Source organism: Haemorhous mexicanus, chromosome 22 (assembly GCF_027477595.1).
Source record: "Haemorhous mexicanus isolate bHaeMex1 chromosome 22, bHaeMex1.pri, whole genome shotgun sequence".
Lineage (NCBI taxonomy): Eukaryota > Metazoa > Chordata > Aves > Passeriformes > Fringillidae > Haemorhous > Haemorhous mexicanus.
In genome coordinates this window covers 11,154,351-11,175,393 of record NC_082362.1, presented here as the reverse complement: position 1 = coordinate 11,175,393, position 21,043 = coordinate 11,154,351, and the positions used below count along the sequence as shown (strand labels likewise).

At 53.8% G+C, this 21,043-nt stretch overlaps 1 protein-coding gene across 1 annotated transcript in view; it reads left to right on the top strand.

Annotated features, from left to right (window-relative positions):
* Nucleotides 1-1,990: 1,990 nt before the first annotated feature.
* MNT (MAX network transcriptional repressor) overlaps nucleotides 1,991-21,043 on the top strand; it is a 30,518-nt gene continuing 11,465 nt past the window's right edge. The window contains exons 1-4 of the mRNA XM_059866225.1: nucleotides 1,991-2,115; nucleotides 10,574-11,135; nucleotides 13,288-13,329; nucleotides 14,013-14,124. Coding sequence (XP_059722208.1) covers nucleotides 2,043-2,115; nucleotides 10,574-11,135; nucleotides 13,288-13,329; nucleotides 14,013-14,124 — 789 coding nt within the window. The 5' untranslated portion in view covers nucleotides 1,991-2,042. The remainder of the gene's footprint in view (nucleotides 2,116-10,573; nucleotides 11,136-13,287; nucleotides 13,330-14,012; nucleotides 14,125-21,043) is intronic.

The following is a 21,043-nucleotide window of genomic DNA, read 5'->3' as shown; positions in this document are numbered from 1 at the left end:
CCTGCAGCATGCACAGCGCAGCCAGCCCAAGCGTGGGTGTCCCAGCTCTCTGCTGCTCTCCAGCTGCGTTTGCCAGGGGCTGGGCTGTCCTCGGCTCCTCTGCTGGGATCAGACAACCCGGTTATTGAATCTGACATACACAGTCACACACAGCGCAAGCAACATATACCTGGATACATGCAGGCTACAAGGGGAAGAACTTGGGAGGTGTCGACTGCAGGCAGCCCTGGAGCAGCTGTTAGTGCGCTCCCCAAGGCCACGAGCACTGTGTGACTTCCAGCAGCGCTCCCGCTGCTGTCACAGGCTGAGCTCAGCGCACAGCCCGGGCTGCTCTGGGGAGCCGGCTGGCTGATGGAAGGCATTCCTGGTGTAAAACTCCTCCATTCATTGCGGGAGCTGGGAGGAGCCGGTGAGGCAGTTTGCAAGATGACTGGAAAGCAGCTGACAAGTTCCATGAGAAACGAGCTTGTGCCTCCATGAGCTACATCTTCCCAAAACGACCCCAGGTGAGTTCTTTTGGCCTGGCTTCACCTACATCTGTATTTTATCTACCTCTTCTGCTCATGTGTGATGACGCTACCCTCATTACTGTTGTGAGGAGTTCTGATAACGCAGGGATGAGTTCAGGGCAAAGCCCGGGAGGAAATGACTCCTTGCATCTGCAGAAGAGGATCAGATGAACGTGCAGTGCATGAGGCCACCAGTCACACGCTGAGCAAGGATGAGGCATCGCCCTGACTGCCCAGCATGGGCAGTAGGAAACAGAAGCACCTTTAGAGCCAGCCCCAAGCTCCACAAACCAGTACAGCCCATCCCACAGGGATTTGGGCTTGCCCTCTTCAATGGCCATGTCTCAAGGCAGTTTTAGGTTTGTAAATTCCTTAATGTTTGTAGGTAGAATGAAAATTCGCATATGAAAATCTGGGTTTTTTAAATCCCATTCTTTCTGTGAGAAGCACTAGTTTTTCTAACCAGTTTATTTTCCTCTTACTTCAGTACCTCTTCTCAGCCAAAAACCAGAAGTCAGTCAGAGGTAGATAGAATGACAATTAGAATGGAATATTTCCTTGTGCATTATTGAAGTTCAATTTAGTTTCACAAGCTACTGACAAAGGGCCCGTATACAGGAAAACGGTGCTCAGGTTAACCGTAGGCAGCCGCAGTGCGAGGTGTTTCCCGGGAAGCAGGCGCTGCTGTGCTGACCCTTTCCAACGGGCTCCCTCTCTTTCTTGGTTTTATCCTTAAAAAGGGTTCGGTTTTCCCTTCCGTGCAGCCACCCCGCGGCTGCGGCGCAAGGACAGGCAGAGCGCAGAGCCACGCGTGCCCGCGGCTGGTGACCGAGGACAGCTCGGGGAGGGACAGACACAACCGGGGAGCCCTGCGGGGCAGAGCGGGGCCCGGATGGCACAGCGGCCGCTGCCGGGCCGGGCGTTCGGCGCGATTCCGCCGGTCCCGGCCCGGGGGTGCGCGGGGCAGCCCCGCTGGAGGCGCCGGGCCCGCACGTGCGCGGGGCGCGGCGGGCGCGGCCCCTTTAAGGCGCGCGGCGGCGCGGGGCGCCCATGTGGAGGGCAGCACGCGTGTTGTGCTGCGCGCCCATTGGCCCGCGCGCGCTGACAGCGCGCCCCGGGCCGCGAGCGCACTGCGGGGGGAGCGCCGCCCGCAAAACGCGGCGCCCGGAGCACGCCGCCGCCGGACCGGACCGGCCGCCGCCGCGTCTCGCGCCCCGTGCCCGCCCCGGGTCGCGCCGGCCCCGCGCGACCGGCGGGGCTGCGGAGCCGTGCCCGCGCGTCCCCGGCCAGGGCCGGCCGCCGCGTCCCGGCGCGCCCCGTCCCGTCCGGGCGGCGCCCCGAGCTCCACTCCACGTCTTGGCGCCGCCCGCCGCGTAGTAGCGGGGCCGCGCCAGCGCCCGCCTGTTGTGTTTCTGTTGCCACCCGCCATCTTGTCGCCAGCGCTGCGGCCGGCGGGGCGAGCCCGGGGCGGCGCGGGCGGGGCGGGCCCGCGCTCCGGGCGGCGGCGGCGGCGACGGCGGCCGGGCCCGCGCCATGAGCATCGAGACGCTGCTGGAGGCGGCGCGGTTCCTGGAGTGGCAGGCGCAGCAGCAGCAGACCGCACGTGGTGAGTGACCGTCCGCCCGTGCCTCGCGGGGCCGCGCCTGACAGCCGCGGCCGGCCGGGGCTACACGGGCACTGGCACCGGGGAGGGGTGGGGGGGGGAGCACCGGCGCGGGCTTTGCGCTGCCCAGGGCATCCGACCCGGGGGAACTCGGGGCGGGCGGGGCAGTGTCAGGGCACGGGGGGGAACTCGGGGACGGCGCGGCGGGGGCTCCCTGCGGGCGGGGCTGCCCCGGGCCGGGCCCCGCTCCCGCCGGGGGCGCCGCCGCCCCCGCCCCGCTCGCTGCGTGTCCCCGGCCGGCGGGAGGGCGGGGCCTGGCGCGTCACTCGTTCGGCCCCGCCCGCCACCACGTGCGCGCGGCCCCGCCCCGCGCGGCCCCTCCGGGGGCTGCGGGGCCCGCCCGGGGCACCGGGGAGGGACGGGGGAACCCCGCGGGGCCGCCCCCGCCCGCTGCCCCCGCACCGCCCGCGCCCCTCCGCCGCTGCGGCGGCCCCGGCCCTCCGGGAGCGGCGGTCTGTGCCCCGGGGCCGCGCAGCAGCTGCGGGGCTGCCGCCCGCGCGTGGCTGCAGGACAGCGGCGCCGGCCCCGCTGCCCCGGCGACCCCGGCGCGGGGACTCGGGCGGGGCTGCGGGAGCGGCGCTTTGTGCCGCCGCCCATTGTGTCGGTGATGAGTCACGCAGCAGACGGGGATGCGGTGCTGAGGGGCCGCGCAGGGCCGGGAGCATTCCCGAGCCCGGAGCCCAGCCCAGGATTTGCAGATGGCACGGGCTGCCCGGTCCGCGCTCCCCGCCGGCTGGGTGACAGCTCCGGTGCTGCTTCCCAGCCCTTGACAGTCGCCTTGCCACCGCCGGCCCTGTGGTGATACCGGGCCCGGGCTTACAGGTGGTTGCTGTGCTCATGGTGCAGCAGTAAAACACCCGAGGCTCGACCTGTGCAGGTTTGGTTTATTCCTGCTGCTGGGAGACAGCTCCCGCTGCCATCCCGCTGCCATCCTGGTGCCCCGCGCTGCGGGAGCATCTTGTGAGCGGGTCCAACAAACTGTGCTCTGGGTTACAGAGGAGCAGGAGGGACCTGCCTTGTGCTGGACAGCTTCTGAGGCAGGAATTATTGCTGAGCAGGGTATATGGGCAGGGTAACACAGTAAAGAAAAAGTACCCTGCAGGCTTCTCAGCTCCAGGAGCAGCTCACAGGGATGTGTGGGGATGTGGTGTTACACAAAGCCCGCTGCAGGCTGGAGCTGCCACCATGAGCATGCCCTGGCCTCTGGGTGCTGCTGGGGGCCATAGACACGTAAGGGCTGGGCTGATTGCAGGACCAGCAGCGTCAGTGCAAACGTGGCCACTTCAGGGAAGTCTGAACACCAGAAAGACTCTGGCACGGGAGGGAGGAGCCCTGCAGTGACCTTTGGGTGGCAGGAAGACTCAGAGGAGAGCACAAGCAGAGGAACAGCTGGGAAGCACTAGGAAGTAATAAGAAAGAACAGTAAGACTGGGTTGGCTTCTTTGCCTTGTGTTCTTCCTCTCTTCCCCCTTGAAATCTTGTGTTCTGCAAAGTGTTATGGTTTGTTATACCCCCAGTTATACTGTGGAACTCCAGGGATCCAGTATGGGCTGAAAATCAATCCATTTGGGAGCAGCATTAAAAAACATATACTGAACTCATCTAAGGGCTGCTGGGTCTGCAGCTGACAGCAGTGCCTGCTGCTGCTGCCATAACCCTCTTGCTGTAAGCATGTGCCTCCCAGGCATGTAACACTCGTCTACATGGGCCCAGACTCACAGCCTGGGGTCCTTTCTCCCTCTGTTGTGTGCAAGCTCCAGAGACATTTGTCTTGAATTAGAGGGTGCTGATTTCTTTGAATTTAGATTAATCCAGGAATGTTCCATGATCTAAGAAAAAACAAATTTTTTCATAATTGTAAGTAACTGATACTTGTTTTCCTAGAGTTTTTCCCATAGATGCTATGTGATGTCCAGCTTGTGTTTGCTGCTCTCTTGATGCTGCACAGTTCATTCACACCATTCCTTTCCTGAGTGGTGCCAGCGCAGCAGTGACCCTGCAGCAAGCACAGTTATGGCCTTTCCCATCTCACCTACCTGCCATTTGGGCATGCTTACTTGCTTGGGAGTGATAATGGTGTGTGGTGGCCAGGGAGGTTTCCTTTGGCTGTGGTGGCACCTTCCCTGTGCCAGTGGGTGAGGAGGAGACCCTGCCCAGAGCCGGTGTCCATGGCTGGGCCGTGGCTCAGTGCTGTGCTCTGTGTGGTCTCTCACTGTTGTCTTTCAGCAGATCTCGTCAGTATAATGTTGGGGTGCATCTCCAGAAACCTTGTGGGGCTGTTTGGCAGCCACTGGCTGCTGTCTCGCCAGGGTGCTGTGTGGCCTCAGCCTTGGCCTCGCTGGCTGCTGCAGGCAGCACACCCACCTGGGTTTCTTTCAGGAGAGGTTAAAGCACCTCCCAACACACAGTGTGAGTTTATCAGTTTCCAGAGGCTTCCAGCAGAGCTGCACTGCAGTTCTGAGGACAACAGTGCCATAGTGACAATTAGACTTTGACTTCAGGAAGAGCCTTGCTCTGTGACACAGCAATCTCTGAATTTCAGGGGTGGCAAGGATAATTGTTGTGGGATTCCAGGGGTAACTGCCTTGGTGCAGCCAGTTCAGGTAATGGTGGTGACTCCCTGTTTTGCTGTACAAATACCCTTGATTCTTCTTTCTTTTTCAAGTATGGAGATAGGGTTCTGAAGGGTAGTCTGCACATTTCCATTCATTTCTTTGAGAAGAAGGCTGGCTAGAGGGAGCAGCCTGTGGAAGCAAGCCCTGGTGCAGCCCTGGGATGAAGGTGCAGCAGTGAGCCCTTGTTCTCCTCACAGGATCGAGGAATGTTACCTGGAGCAAACATGCTTACCTAACAGGCTGGCTGTTATCTGCCAGATCCAGTTTTGCCATGACTCACTGAACTCATTTCACCTGTCTGTGCTCCCTTGCTGCCTGTGTAACACACGAGCAGTTTGTTTGCTGGCTGTGTAACACACGAGCTGTAGACTCAAGGCAGCCTGCAGAGCACTTGCCAGCAGTGGATGAAGTGGGGTTTCAGAGTTTCTTCTGAAGGGACATCTGTGGACTTTTTGGTCTGTATTAAGGATACATAGTCTGTTTATAATAGTGTTTGGTAAGTCATTTCATGTTTACTGTTCTTTTCCAACCTGTACATCTAAGGCATGTCATGGTTCACTGTTCCTGCAGTGTGTGCCTCTGTCCCTGAGCCAGAAGCAGGGACAGCAGTGTCCTCATGTGCCTGGGAGCAGGTGGGTTGGGTCCTGCCTGTCAGCCATGCCACTTCTTGCTCTGAACTGTGACACAGAAGCTGTTGAGCTGACAGAAATACATGCTTTTTATCAGAGTGCATGACTTTGTCTCCCTGTCTCTTAAAAACGCTGATGCCCGGTGGAAAAGCACAGGCCCATCTTGTGTAGGACAGCTCACCTGCTTGTCTGCCCAGGTGCGGCTCCTTGGATGGTGGAGCAGGGTCAGCATGTGCTGTTGGTGCCCACATGGCCTGTCAGAGCCAGTGCTTCCTGCACTTTATCCCAAATACCATGGAGAGGTACAACAGGAGCTGTGCATGCCTCCAGCCTACCAAGGTGTGATGCTGCAGCTGTGACAGTGGCATGCTTGGCATCCTGGTGACATGATGGTCCTGAGGTTTCTGTAGAGATGAGACTCTCCATGATGATTTTGTTTTTTTAGCAATCTTGATCTTTGATCTTGATTCCTTTGTAGTGCTGCTAAATCCTTACCCTTTATTTTTTTCTTCTGTCCACAAAGAGTTAGTTGTAACTAAAATGCAGCTAAAATTACTCTAGAGCTGATTCAGGGTTTCATTTAAGCACTGGAATAGCTTATTAAAGCTATTGTAAATGTAAATTATCTGTAGAGACTGGAGAAGCTGTTTTTAGAAATGTCTGCCAGGTATTTATTTAGTTATCGTTGATTCTTCTGGTTGAGAAAGTGGAGATCTGAGTATTGCAGTTGTTAGCAGTGACTGGTGACCCAGTCTGCACATGAGGTGTGAGCGTGTGACAGCAGTGGCAGTGCAGCAAGATCGCTCAGCAGGGAGGGTCTCAGGTAGGGGTAGGGGTCTCTGCACCCCTGAAACTGACCCCAGGTAGGCTGGCCTAGCTCTTGCTTCTCTGTAGTCTATTGTGAACTTCTGAGTTCTAATAGGGAAGCATTTCAGGTTCCTTTGTGAACAGCATGCTCCTGAAATACAGTTTAGTTGGTCTTTGAGGTGCTGGTGAGGCGCAGTGTGTGGGGAGGAGAGGAGGGGCACCGTTCGGTATCAGGCTGCAGTCTGGATGCAGCACTGAGAGCAGCAGTGGCCAGTGGCCCTGTGAAAGTGTCACCGGGTGCCTGGCAGCCAGCTCTGTACTGAGGGCATGGCCAGGAGCCCAGAGGGCTTTGGGAAGCAGTGCCATGTCTTGGGTCTGCCATGGTACTGGTGGAGAAACAACGGTGCCAAGGGCTGGGAACCAAACTGCCAGGTTTTAGCTAAGATGGGAGAGAAAAGTGGGGCTTGTGCTGTTGTCAACCAAAACTCAGAAGGAGTTAGAAAAGTGTCCTGATTTTAAAGGGTTCTCAGTCCTGCAGGCTTGTTCCTGGGCCTGGAAGTGGCCATGGCTGTGTGCTGCAGCCTCTGGTGTTAGCAGCATTTGCTGTGACTCAGAGATTGCTTGGCTGATGCTGAGCATTGCTGGGCTCCAGTTCTGCTGACTGTTATTATCTCCCCCTTCCTGCTTCTCCCCTGTAGAGCCAGGAACTTGCAGAAACAGAATCCAACCTCCAGCCTGCCCTTCCTCTTGGCATGACTTGTCCCCCCCTCAGGGCAGCCTTTGGAGAAGTAAATACCTGGACACTGTTCTGTACCCAGCACTTTCCTGATGGGACCCTGCAGTGACTCCTGCGGGTGACACCCAAGGCACTCCTCTCCAGGCCTGTAGCAGTTCAAGGTGTGCAGGATAAGTTCCCAGAAGCATTGAATGATTCAGAAGAACACTTCAGACCATTCAGAGAACAGCACCACAGAACTGCCTCACTGTTCCTGGAGTGAGAGGTGTTCTCCACTGAGCGTGCACAGGGGTGGGATGCTTGGCTATGCAAAGGCACACGCCGTTGATAGACTCTTGGTACTGATAGTTTCCCTAGTAAAAGTTAGGAGCATTCAGAGGCTCTGACATCCCTCAGAGCCTGCTCTTCCAGCATGGCTCCGGGAGGCTGGGGCCGTGGCCTGGCTGCTGCAGGCCCACGCTGCCAGCCCGAGGGCATGTGCGGCTCTGTCCGCTGCTCCCTGGCTGGCCTGGCAGCAGGGCCTCTGACAGATGGGTGGCATTTCCAGGGCAGGCAAAAGGGACGAGATGTATTTAAATATAGCAGCAGATTATATAGGTAACAAAGAGTGCCTGGTGCTGTGTACTCAGACCATCGAGGCCCTAAATAGCTCCAGGCCAGTGGTCAGGGGTGCTGACCCTGTGTCTGTGCCCTCCCAGGACAGGATTTGCTGTTCTGTCCCGTGGCTGCCGATGTTGCTGTCACTGCCTGGATGGTGCTGCCAGGGACCTGAGGTGCCTGCTCTCGCCATGTGAACCTGCTGGCAAGCGGAGTGGTGTGGGCAGGGTAGGATTCCAGGACCCCTCGTGCTTGGGCTGTGGTTCAGATCCCCTGGGGACTCTCAGGACTGGTTCACTCCCATGGTTTGTTCTGTTCCTCAGTCCCCTTGTTAAGAGTGTGAAGAACAAATGGAAATTACACATAATTTTGAGGTGCACCTTTGGATTCAGCTGTCCTCTTACCCAAGGGGATGCCCTCAGCCTTGGCTGCTTTCTGTGTATGGGCTTGCAAGATATCCTATGCTGAGTGTGCCACAGGGGAGGGAATGAGCCTGGCATGTGTCAGAGCACACAGCACAGTGATCACCCCTCCTTGATCTGTATCTGTGACCAAACGTGGGTGAGCCTCCTTCATAGGAGAAAACATAGAGCTTGGGGGGCTTTCTTCAAAGGGTGTCTTTGATTTGTGTGCAGGGTGTGAGTGCAAAGCAAGCAGGAGACAGACCTTCACCACCCAGTGGAAGGGTTTCTGTCCGAAGAGGTGGATCAAGGCCCTCCGGTCCTTTTGCTGGGGCTGGGAGCATGGGTCCTTTCTGCCTGTGGGTAACTCAGACCCAAGAGGACAGTGGCTCTTCAGTGTTAGATCTTGGCTAAAAAAATCCTTGAAATAAACTCTTTAGCTCAAGGGACAACACCAAAGGCCTTGCTGGCAGGTTGTCAGCAGCCCTAGGGCTGCACCTGCTTCCAGAGACATTTACATAAATGCTTGTGATCAGTAATGCCTGCTTTAACCTTGCTTTGCTGTTCTCTCCCTTCCCCATGAGTGTAGCCGGTGCAGGAGTGCCAGGCCGGCTCCTGCTCGCGCGCTGCCCTCGGTGCAGGTCGTGGGTGTCCTGGCTGGCTGCTCCGCTCTGCTGCGGCCGTGTCACCTCCAGCAGCCCAGGCAGGTCCTGCTGTCCTCGCCAGGCACTGCCGCGGCTTCCCACTGGTGACTTCTTTGCTGCTCCCTGCTCTCAGTCTCGGTGCAGCTGGAAGCCTGGGGGGCAGCTCTGCTCTGTGTGCGCCTGGCAGGGCGGTGCGGGTCAGCCTCCGGCCGCTCTCTCTGTCCCCGAGGCCGCCGGACGTGCTCAGGGAGCACCGTGAGTCAGCAGGTCCTCGGGGCTGGGTTTCCTCATGCACCCTGTGCCAGGGCCATTGCGTTGGCTCTGGCTGCGAACCAGCAGCAAAGTGGAGCAAAAGATCTGCAGACAAAGGGCTTTTCTTTATTAGTTATTAATGTCGTTGAACTGAACCCCTCCAAAATTGTTGGTAGCTGAGATTTGTTTGCATTAGGAGATTCCTGCTGGGGTTTTTGCCACCCTGCGCTGCTTTGCTTCTTCCTTTAAGGAACTGTTGATAATACCCTGAAATATTTTGAGAAAATACAGAGAAATGCAGCTTTAAGACTCAGCTGCTGCTTAAGCAACCTCCCTCCTATTTTTGAGTCAGTCAGATCTTTTGCTCACTCACCCTACTTGTGCTGCAGAAGTTGAATGCAGACTTTGGATTTGAGTCTCAGGCAGCCCTGGGAAGAGTGCTGTATGGATGTGAAACCCTTCCTGATGACAGAATTTCATATGGTGCTTTTGTGAGTGCTGCAGGCTCAGAGACTGGGGCTACAACCCCAGTGCTAGAGCTCAGTCCAGAGGGTGGTTTCTCCAGGTGTGGGTTCAGGATCGTGTTTACCTTGGCAGCTGGCTGCTTGACCTGGCTCCTGCTCTCCAAGGGAGGTTGGGCTGTGTTTGGGCTGCTGCTGCAGCTGAACTTAGGAAATTGTGTCAGCTGGATCTGGGTCGGTGTTGCTGTGCAGTCACACGTACCAAAGGGCATTCGGAATCGGGAGTAAGAGTTTTGGTGCCTTTTTTGCTCTCTGTAGTTTTTGCACTATACCCCTCAAAATCAAAAGATGGGTTAGAAAGTATCCCAGTAGTGGCCAGGCCCCTCGGGGATGGCGAGGGCTGGGCAGCTCTGTGCTTGGTGGGGCCTTTTTCCCCTCGTTCCACTTATTATGTTCAGTACAGATTGTCTTGAAGATCACTGGGGGATTGAACATAACCTGGTCATTGCAGGTGGCAGCATACATGCTCTTCTCTCTAATTTCCTAAATACACATTCAGACTTCAGTGTTTCAGTCGAGCCAGAGCTTCTCCCGGGAGAGGCTCTGTTGGGATGTTTCTTAGAGCTTCCTCTGAATTACCTGATTTTGGTGACTTTATAAGACAGAGCACCCAACTGTCCACATCCTTCCCCTAATCCCTCCCTTGATAAATTAAGGTTTTATTTTCCAAATATTTGTATATTACTGTGAAGAGGTTGCTGCAGCACCTTTCGTTGCAGCTCCTCAGAGGTTGTCAGGAGTGGGATCTGCTGAGCCTCACGGATGGTGGGTTTGGAGATATTTGATTAAGGCTGCGCAATGTCTAGATGCCAGGGCCACTGGCGCCACAGGACTTGTATAAATAAATTTTGTTTGTGCCATGTTCATGCAATTAAAGCCAGAGCCCTGGATTGCGTTTGATGAGGTTTATTTTGCTAGTCGGGCCACACAGATTTCATTTACTTTGTCTGGTGTTCTGAAAACATATAGGAGCATACATGCATCAAAGCCAAGTTTAAGAGCTTGATTAAACTCCACAGCAGTAAAGAGGTGTCCTGATGTGTTTGTATCAGTGCAGTGTCCATTGAGCTGGGATTCACTTGGGATAGTGTGAAACCCAGGGTATTTTAACTTAGGGATCCTGCCCCGTGCTGGTTGTGGGCGGCTCTCAGGAAAGGTCAGGGAAGCGCCATTGCTCACTGTTGGTGTTTCTCTTTCAGAGGAGAATGAGAAGCATGAGAAGCTCTGCCTGGAGAGGGAGCAGGAGCAGAAGAAGGCGGGCAAGGCCGGCGTGCCACGGGCCAACAGCACCCTATCCCCAGAGGAGCCCCGGAGCGAACTGCTGGTGCCCATCTCCCCCCCGGGCCCAGTGCCCCTGCCACCCCCGCCCCTGGCAGCTCCCATTTCAGTCATTCCCATCCCCGTGGTCACCAGTTCCCCCCAGCAAGCAGCCCAGACCGCCCTGTCGCCGCCGCTCGCGCAGCGCCACCAGCCCCTCTTGAGCACTCCCGGCGTCCCCAAGGAAGCGCCGTCGGTGGCACCGGTGATCCAGCGGCCGCCGGGCCCGCACCTGCCGGACGGGAAGGCGGCCACGCCGCCCTCGGGCAGCCCCAAGCAGCTCCCGCACTACGCGGCGCCGGTGCTGGCCATCTCGCAGCACCATGTGGTGCCGCAGCCCATCCAGCCCCTGCAGCACCCCGCAGCGCCCGCGCCCCTCGGCGCCCTGAAGCTGGCGCCGGCCGACGACATGAAACCCATCGAGCTCAAGAAGAGAATTGGAGGGTGAGTGCACTGGGTGTGGGTACCTGTCCAGGAGGGACAGGCAAAGCTGCATCTCAGTGGAGCGGCTCCTGCTTGTGCAAACTGTTGTCGGATCAGAAATGCCAAGACCTGTGGATGTTTAATGTCTTTGAATTGCTGAGAGCAGGGTTTTTTGGCTTGATGGGTTTTTATTTCCCTCTCTCACTCCACACTGTAAGATTTTGTATAAGGATTTTTTTTTGCAGGCCAGAACGGTGTTAGGAAGCAAGTCCCAGCCCTGCATGTCTGATCTCAAGTGGTATCTCGTGTTATGTTTGGCAAAAGATCACTGCTTGTACTGGTCAGGGAAATCAAAGTGCACTGCTGCTTGTGGGAGCATTCTTGAAAACTGGAATGGGATCTGGGAGATGTTATTCTGAGGACAGAGATCACCAGTTTCTCAGTGCTGTAAGTGCTAAGGGCCTCCTGCTTGCTCAGAATCTTGCAGCTGGTAGGGGCTGAAGACTATTTAGTCTGCCCTCACCCTCTGATGGGACTTGTGGCTCTGATGTTGCTCCAGGTTAGTGTTTTTCTGGCTTGTTCTTAAGGACTTTGGCTGGTGGAGACCCTGCCTTCTCTGTAGGTGGTTGTTTCCAGACCGCAGTATCCCAGCAGGGAGTCTGGTATTTACTGCTTGTGGACTGGGAGAACAAACCATTCCCTTCTTTGCAGCAGTTTTACCTGTTTCCTTTGGCCCCTCAATTTTCCTGCAGCATAAGTGACCTGGATCTGTTCAGTCTTCCCTCCTGACTCTGTTGTCTGGGCCTCTTGAGTGTTCTCCTGGCTGCCTGCAGCAGGGGGATGGATGTCTCTTGGCAGTGGTGTTGGAGATGGTGTGTGGATGCCGTGGGGACTGGTGGAGATGTATAGTGGACAGAAAAAAGGTTCATTGGCATGTACATAGAAACAGTGAAAGTAATGCAGATAGGAATTTGTGAAGATAAAGGCTTCAGTAAAATACCTGTGTAGTTCCTCTAAGCAGATTGAGATCTTCAGAGCCTGTCTGCTGCTGGAAGGGTCTGTCAGTCTGTGCACTAATGAAGAGAGCCTGTCACTGACATTGTGTGGGTTCGGGGGGCTGTGGAGGAGGTTTCTGCTGGCACGGGGTACCAGGGCAGGCTGCACAAGTTTGGCTGCCTGGGCTGTGGGCAGTGGGCTGTGGGCTGTGGGCTGTGGGCAGTAGGGTGGCTGCAGGTGCACCCACAACCTGCTGCTGTGCTGTCAGACTGAGCTTTACCCTGGGAGGGGGGGGGCTGTGGTGCCAGCGTGGAGCGCAGCATCACTACTGCCTCCCCCCAGAATTGCCATAAGCACAGAAAAGATGTCTTTTTCAGCCTGTAAATGTTTCATGGGAAAATGCTGACAAATATTTGTGACAATTTATTAAACATTATTACCTCAATGTCCTGTATTTTCAGTCAAAGGCAAATAATTACTTTGCACAGTGTATGAAAGATTCTTGAAATCTCCACATCTGTTAATGTACCTTATCACTGAAAAACTGAGCTGAAAAACTGAGCTAACATGTATTTGTTTGGCTTTTCCTAAAAATATTCCTCTGATTCAGAGAGTGGGTGGACTCAAACCCCAAGACCAGGAACTCACGCTGGTTTTTCCTTGAGCAGTGACTGGAGAATTCCTGTATTGCTTCATTCCATGTTTATCCTCAGCTGTGTTGTTTCATGCACAGTAAAAACCCAAAGCAGTTGGCAGTGTCTGCCCGATCCCATACACTTGAATTTGGAACTGCACAAACCTTGTCCCACTGGAGTGTAGGCATAGATCAGAGCCAGGTCAGACTCTGGGTCTGTACAAATACTTGGAATTCATACTTTGGGTCCTTCTCTGTTGTTGGTAGTAGCCGTGTCTGCATATATACACACACAGCACACCTGGTTGTATCTTGTGTGCACTGTGTGCACAATGCCTGCTTCCTCTGATGCACATGTAAAGTATGGCGTTTGTCTTGAAACAGTGTAGGCAGAAATATATATGTACTTAATGTTAAACCAGTAGTATATGAACACTTCTGCTGCTTTTGCATCTTGACATACAGACCCTGCTGCAAGCACAGGTGCAAGGCAGGAGTTTTCAACCTGACACTGAGCTGATCTTTGTTCTGTTTGGGTTACAGGGTTGGGACCAGGGAAGTACATAATAAATTGGAGAAGAACAGGTGCGTAGAAAGCCAGGGGTTTGGTTTTTTTAATTGTAATTTCCCTCCTTTTTTTTTGGCCTATCGTTTGTCAATATTTGTTTGGCTTTGGCGGGTTTTTGTTTGTTTGCTTGCTTGTTTTTTAAACAGATAACCTGAATAAAATTCTTAGTGACTTTTACCGAATCTTGCAGTATTGCTTGGCTTTCTTATAGCTTAATTCTGCATTCCTTGCTTCCCAATATGTTCTGTTTAACTGCACCATTGCATCCCAACCACCCTGATCCTGCAAAGCAGTAACAGTGCATAACAGTGTGACTCTCTTTTGATTTAAAAAGAGTAAAATACCCCAAATGAGGGGGTCAGTGTACAGTGTGTATACAGAGTAAACCTCAGTTTCTGACCTAAGACTCTTATAAGCCTGACTAGCTAAATTGGAAGTATGGTGACAGTGAAAGCACCAGCACAGTGAGATGAGATATTTTATTTAAGGCTGCACAGTGTTGCTAACAAAGCTGGGATGGAGCCCAGGCACAGACCCTGCTGGGGTGAGCTGGCTCAGCTGTGACATGCTGTGCTGGGGGCTGCTATGCACAGGTGTAGGTGCTTTGCTGGATTAAGGCCCCAATTAAGCCCTCCCCTCTGGTGGAATTGGTTCCTGGTGTGTCTCCTGGCAGCTGACGACCCACCTGTGTTTTCTTTAGACGTGCACATTTGAAAGAGTGCTTTGAGACATTAAAGCGCAACATCCCCAACGTAGATGACAAGAAGACCTCAAACCTCAGCGTCCTCAGGAGTGCCTTGCGATACATCCAGGTACGTGCAGCGCTCGTGGGGCTGGGCAGAGCCCAGAGCTGACTTTGGGGTGCACAGAAACTCCCCTTCTAGGGCTTAACCACAAATCATCCTTACCACGAGTGTGATGGCAGGGAGCGCATAATTCGCCTGATCTTAGAGATCCAGGCTGAGTGAACTTCAGTTGTTTCCATTTGGGCTCAGGTGAATTTTAATATGTATGGTTTGGGGAGGTTTTCTGTTTGCTTAACCAAAACACAGATTTCTGTAAAGATTTGGTATGTCTCAAAATTTTGATGAGATGGACATGGGAGTATAAGTGATTTGCTTGGAGGCAAGGAAAGCCTAGAATCTGAGGCTGCAGCATGAAGCTGTAGGTGGATGGGGCACCACCAGGAGTGAATCTGGAAAGCACAGGTAAAAATCAGTTGGATTTGTAGCTGGAGGGAAATAAGTGTTAGTGTTTGCTTGTTTAATGTTTGGGAAGGTGGTTAATGGTAGCACAAAAGAAATTGTTGTAGATGTCCCCTGTGAATGTGAAATCAGTAGCATGTAATGCAATTAAAATAAATTTGGAAACTGGAAGAGTTGCTGCATTTATAGTGCAAATAGAGAGCTAGTACACTTGTACATTTTGACTGGAATAAAAGGTGCTGAGGATTGATCACAATGGTCTTTTCCACAGCAAAATGTAATCTTTTCTCACTTTGTTTCCATTTTTCCTCAGTCACTCTCAAACACCATTTCCCTTTGGTGTTCAGAATTGATTATTCAGCTCAGCTTTGCTTTGGAGAGTCAATAATGCCTCAGAATTAGATCGGTTCAGCTCTCCTCTGAGTTTTCACCAACAACTTCCCTCAGAGAGACTTTGGGGCAAATTCTGACTGTACCCAGCCACTCTCTGTCTTGCTCAGAAAAGTGGTTTTTGGGGTGTGGTTGTACTGAGGCCTAATGGGCTTTAGAGATCTGAGCCTTTCTCTGGGTTTTGGCAGGCTGGTGCTGTAGTTAGCAGGAGGAACCTCTCTGACAGCCCGTCTGGGGTGCGCAGTGCTGGGCTGCGACTGGCCGGCTGGCTGTCGGTCCGTCTGCAGTCTGTCCATCAGTCAGTGCAGTCTGTCTGTCAGTCGGTGTGCAGTCTGTCCCTGGCTGTCTGTCAGTCAGTGCAGTCTGTCTGTCGGTCAGTGTGCAGTCTGTCTGTCAGTCAGTGCAGTCTGTCTGTCAGTCGGTGTGCAGTCTGTCCGTGGCTGTCTGTCAGTCAGTGCAGTCTGTCTGTCAGTCGGTGTGCAGTCTGTCTGTCAGTCGGTGTGCAGTCTGTCTGTGGCTGTCTGTCAGTCAGTGCAGTCTGTCTGTGGCTGTCTGTCAGTCAGTGCAGTCTGTCTGTCAGTCGGTGTGCAGTCTGTCCGTGGCTGTCTGTCAGTCAGTGCAGTCTGTCCATGGCTGTCTGTCAGTCGGTGTGCAGTCTGTCTGTCAGTCGGTGTGCAGTCTGTCTGTCAGTCGGTGTGCAGTCTGTCTGTCAGTCGGTGTGCAGTCTGTCTGTCAGTCAGTGCAGTCTGTCTGTCAGTCGGTGTGCAGTCTGTCTGTGGCTGTCTGTCGGTCAGTGCAGTCTGTCTGTCGGTCAGTGCAGTCTGTCTGTCGGTCAGTGCAGTCTGTCCGTGGCTGTCCGTCAGTCAGTGCAGTCTGTCTGTCAGTCGGTGTGCAGTCTGTCCGTGGCTGTCTGTCAGTCAGTGCAGTCTGTCTGTCAGTTGGTGTGCAGTCTGTCCGTGGCTGTCTGTCGATCGGAGTGCAGTCTGTCTGTCGGACGGTATGCAGTCTGTCCGTGGCTGTCTGTCAGTCAGTGCAGTCTGTCTGTCAGACGGTATGCAGTCTGTCTGTCTGTCGGTCAGTGCAGTCTGTCTGTCGGTCAGTGCAGTCTGTCCGTGGCTGTCTCTCAGTCGGTGTGCAGTCTCTCAGTCGGTGTGCAGTCTGTCCGTGGCTGTCTGTCGGTCAGTGCAGTCTGTCTGTCGGTCGGTGTGCAGTCTGTCTGTCGGTCGGTGTGCAGTCTGTCTGTCAGTCGGTGTGCAGTCTGTCTGTCGGTCGGTGTGCAGTCTGTCTGTCGGTCAGTGCAGTCTGTCCGTGGCTGTCCGTCGGTCGGTGTGCAGTCTGTCAGTCGGTGTGCAGTCTGTCTGTCCGTCAGTGCAGTCTGTCAGTCTGTCTGTCAGTCGGTGTGCAGTCTGTCTGTCAGTCGGTCGGTGCAGTCTGTCAGTCGGTCGGTGCAGTCTGTCAGTCGGTCGGTGCAGTCTGTCTGTCGGTCAGTGCAGTCAATGCAGTCTGTCTGTCGGTCAGTGCAGTCTGTCCGTGGCTGTCCGTCGGTCAGCAGGGTGCTCCCGTGGCCGGGTGCTCGCCCGGCGTGGCAGAGAAGGTCGCGGTGCCCTCGGGCCGTACCAGCGTTCGCCTCCACGTGTGTGGGGAGCACATGGCGAGCACAAGGCCCCGCTGGCACGGCGGTGAGCTGGCACTGACCCAGGGCACACAGGGCTGGCTGGCTGCCCGCCCACGGGCAGTGATGTTGTGTAATGTTGTGTAACCTCCTCACCGCATCGCCTTCTCCTCCTCATCCTCTCTGGCAGCTGCTCAGGGAGTATCCCAAGCACTGTTTCCCTTGGCAGCACTAAAGCCGTGGGTCTGTGATTCAGTCACAGAATTCAGTTGTGCTAAAAACCCAGATTACTAGAAATCTGATTTGAAATTCCAGCTTTCAGAAACAAAAGTAGTCTTTTAAATTTTTTTTTTCTGCTGTTTGAGTTTAGGTTTGATCTGTTTCAGCAAAACTAACATCTGTCAGTGTGAGGATGGCCACCGATCATGTGCCACGCTCCGTGTGTTTCACTCACAGGCTCAGTGTTTCCCTTGAAAAGAGGACAGGGTAATTGTACAAAAGAGATTTAAAAGTAAAAGCTCTTACTCTCAAAGTAGTTTTTCACTAACAGGGAAAAAAAAGCTCAAGAAACTCAAACCCAAATGAGCCTCGCAGGGGAGGAGCACAGCACCAGCCAAAGCTGCACAGCGGCTGTTCTTCTCCTGCAGGCACTGTGACAGTACACTGATTGTTGCAGCCTCTCTTCCTACAGAATCCTTCCTTCCCCCCTTCCCAGCTGGAACTTCTTAGAAACAGGCTGTTTGTTTCCTTGGCTGGATTTAAATATTTGTATCTGCATCAAATCAGATAAGTTAGAAAGTTAAATTCTGAACTTCCCATAGAGCCATCATTTTAATTTATCCTTGGACCTGGGCTTGTGCTCTGCTACAGTAAATTAGAATTTGCAATTAGGCACACTGCTGCACAAAGGAAATGGGGCCCAACGCAGCTGGAAGTTAATAATCCCTTTAGCTGGTGATTCAGCCTGAGGCAGTGTGGGCTGTTGTGCTGTGGCTCCCAGCTCTCAGCTGAGGAGGGTGTCCCGGTGGGTCCAGCAGCACGGTGGGCTCCAGACCCTGGCACACAGCTGCAACCAAGTCTGTTTGGAACATGAGCCACCTCGGCTCCTGTTCTTGACTTTGCTGCCTGCACAACCTGAGTGGAAATGTGGAGACCTCTGGGAAGTTTGTAAGATGCAAGGGGCGATGTGGAAAAAACCACAGTGAGAATAAAGTGCTGTTTGCTTTGAGAGAGCAGAGCCCTGTCCCCTGGCCTGCTCCTGAGCAGTGTCCCCAGCAGAGGACAGGCCTGTCCTCCCTGGAGCCCCTCTGGCTGTGCCCGTGCTGGGAGGGCAGCGGGGAGCGCAGCCCAGCCTGGCACATGTCAGACATGGCTCATAGCCCGTGCAGCTGGGCTGGTTTTGGTTCTCTCAGAGGGATTCCTTCCCCCTAGGAAATGGAGTCATCTTTGGAAGGTAACTGAAGCCCTTAAGCAAGACTGCAACTCCGGATTCTGAAAGTGTGCCTGTCAGTGTGGCACCTGAACACCCTCCAGTTTTGGGGGTTATTTTCTACTGTACGTTTAGTGTCAGATGACATCCAGGTGATTTGCTCACCAGGTGACACTGGGACAACTGGCATACAGCCCAGCCCAACCCATCAGTCTTTGGTTGTGCTGCAGGTCCTGCTTGTTGGCAGTTTCCCCAGTACAGTTGAAATGCTGACTAAACAACAAGATGCTTTCAAAGTCTGAGATGCAGCTGAGCTTCCCAGGGCATGCAGACCGCAAGGAGCAAGTCTCTGGAAGCTGTGGAAGCAAGGCCCTGCAGATGCTGCTCAGGTGTGGCAGAGGCACTGGGGCTGCTGTGGTGACAGATAGGCCTGGTCCTGCAGGGCAGTTTTGGCTCTGTTTGTGAAACTGACTTTGCTTACTGATTCACAGAAGTCCTCTGGCAGCCCTGCTCGTAGTGTTAAAGACAAAATGTAGCTGTAGTGAACTAAGGATTTATAGTGTGGCCAGTTTGTCATTATTACCTTGGGAAAGGGCAAGAAGGGTGAAATTTCCTTATGACTTAGCTGTGCTCTCTAGTGCTGACATCATTTATGATGTTTAAGTTGTTTATACTCAGCTCATCTCTCTCGGCTTCTCAAACTGCCTGAAGTAACAGTTGTGCACCTGAGAATGATACCGTTTCCTGTTCGTGCCAACAGTAATCAACAGGTTTGGCTCCCTTCGGGGTAGAATGAATCCAGAGTACTACCCAAGGATGCCTAAATAGTGCTTGTAACAATCCTTTGTGAAGCCCTTTTTAAACTGATCTTGCAGACATGTGAACAGACCAGATACTGGTTTTACATTGGTTAAATTTTCCTTTTAAGATTCACAGCATCTCCTTGTCTTCTAGTTTGTTTTATTTATCACTTCGCTGGTGCCTGAGCACAATCATTCATCCCTGTCTGTGTAGAGGACCAGAACAAGACCAGTGGATTTTTGGGTGCCATAGCAGTGCTTGATTTGGGTGTTGATGGGTGCAGAGGGCCCTGCAGCCATGCCCGATCCTGGTGCAGGAAGGGGCTGGACTGCAGACACAAACCACAGGTCTGACAGTGGTTGTGATTAAAGACAGAACTCATTTACATTCAGGCACTGTTGTGACTGGATTATTGATCAAAATGCATAAACCAAACTGTGCTGCTGAATCCTCCTGTTAAGTTCCCCACCTTGATGAGGATGGCTGTAGCTGTTACTTTTTTATTCTGTGCCAGCTATGAGGTGAATATAGTTATCTTCTGTAAAACTTGTCTAATAAGAGTGGTGTCCATCAGTACCTGCCCTGCCTCCCTCACGTGAGCAGCTGTGCTGCTTCATGTTGTTTACCTGACCTGATCCACTGATTCCATCTTGTCTAATTAGCCTGAATCTCAGTGTCAGTAATGAAGGCCTCCAGCATCCATAGGCTATGGTCATGCAATGTGGTGTCATCTGTAGATTTCAGAAAGTGATGAGAAGAAATAAGACCTTAAAAAAACCCAGTGTTTAATTCCCTGCTGTTCCTCCAGCTGCAGCAGGACCTGTCTGCAGGAAGGCTCATCCAGGGAGCCATCAGGGACATTTTTATTTGTAGGATTGGCCACAAAACATGTCCAGAATTTGGACCTTGTTGAGTAATTGGAGCTGTTTCTTAACCATTGCCAAGAGGGATAGTGATTTTTTTTTTAAAGTATCTCACTCATTACTTGTACATGAGAATTTGGAAAGGGTGAATGGAATTGTAAATCTGTCAGTGTGTTTGTAATTGTCAGAGAATCCACACCACTTCCACTGCTGTCATTTAAGTAGTAGTTTAAGAAGCGCTCAGGGTTGTGAAAACCAAACCAGCCTGTAAGTGGATTGCAGCACAGGGTTTGGGAATGCTGCTGTGTGGTAGCTGGTGTGTTTGGGGGCTGTTGCTTGTTCTGGTTGCCACCTGCTGTGAGAGCTGGCATGGGAGGGGAGACAGCGCGTGGGCCCTAACGAGAGCCGTGGTAATTACAGCTTGGTGGCCCGGGCTCTGTTTTATGTGTGACGTTGCAGGAGTCGCCTGCCTTTGAAACCCTGCAAAAGCCCCGGACAAAGCAAAGGCAAGCCCTCAGCCCAGCAGAGGAGCTGCCGTGAGCAGCAGTGGCAGTGTGAGTGCCACGGCACGGAGGGCGGCTGTGCCAGCAGCAGTGCAGCCCCAGCTCTCCTGCACAGCAGAGGTTTGCACCCAGGCACAGCTCTGCCTCGTGGCCTCGCGCAGGTGCTGGGCTGGGTTTGTGTCCTCCCACTGCCACCGTGGCCCTGGCAGCGGGGGAGACGGATGGAGAGCAATCCTCTGGTGACCCAGATCTGCTCTGCGGGCCGTGGGTGGAGCTGCTGGGGTGTGAGTAACTGGCACTGACCTCCTTAGATGGATGGGGAAACAGGAAGGAGAGGTGGTGCGGAGGACGGCACATCTCTGAGTCACCGGGACCTCGGACCTGCTGCCCTGCTGTGGGGGAGTGCTGCTGTCAGAGCCCTTGGCTCCTGGCACCAGCATCACCTGCCAGAACTGTGTCCTCTCCCAGGAGAAGCCGTCACTTCCCTGGTCAGGGTCCCTTCAGGTGTGCAGCTTACCTGTGCTGTGTGCCTGTTGGCTGGAATGGGAACAAAGCGGGGGGCTGCACCCGGGACCCATCCAAAACTCTGCCTTGGCTCCTGCAGCAGCTGCTCAGATCTGCCTGCAAGGAAAATACAGAAGCACTGCAGCAAGTGGATGTAGGGATAAAGTGTCTGCTCAGAAATCTCCTCCTCAGCCCTGGCAGACAGCTCTGGCTGTGGCTCCAAGACGTAAACCTGCCTGTTGCCCTCTGGAGCTGCTGTCCATGTGTCATCACAAAGGCTTGGGAAGAGCTTTGGGGTCCTGCATTCAGCAGTTGTGTTGTTAATAATAATCCCTTCTTGAAATGCAGCATGCTTCATTTCTGTTTGCAGAAAATGATGACACCTAATCTCAAAAGCATATTTCCCACAATTTTTTTTCATTTC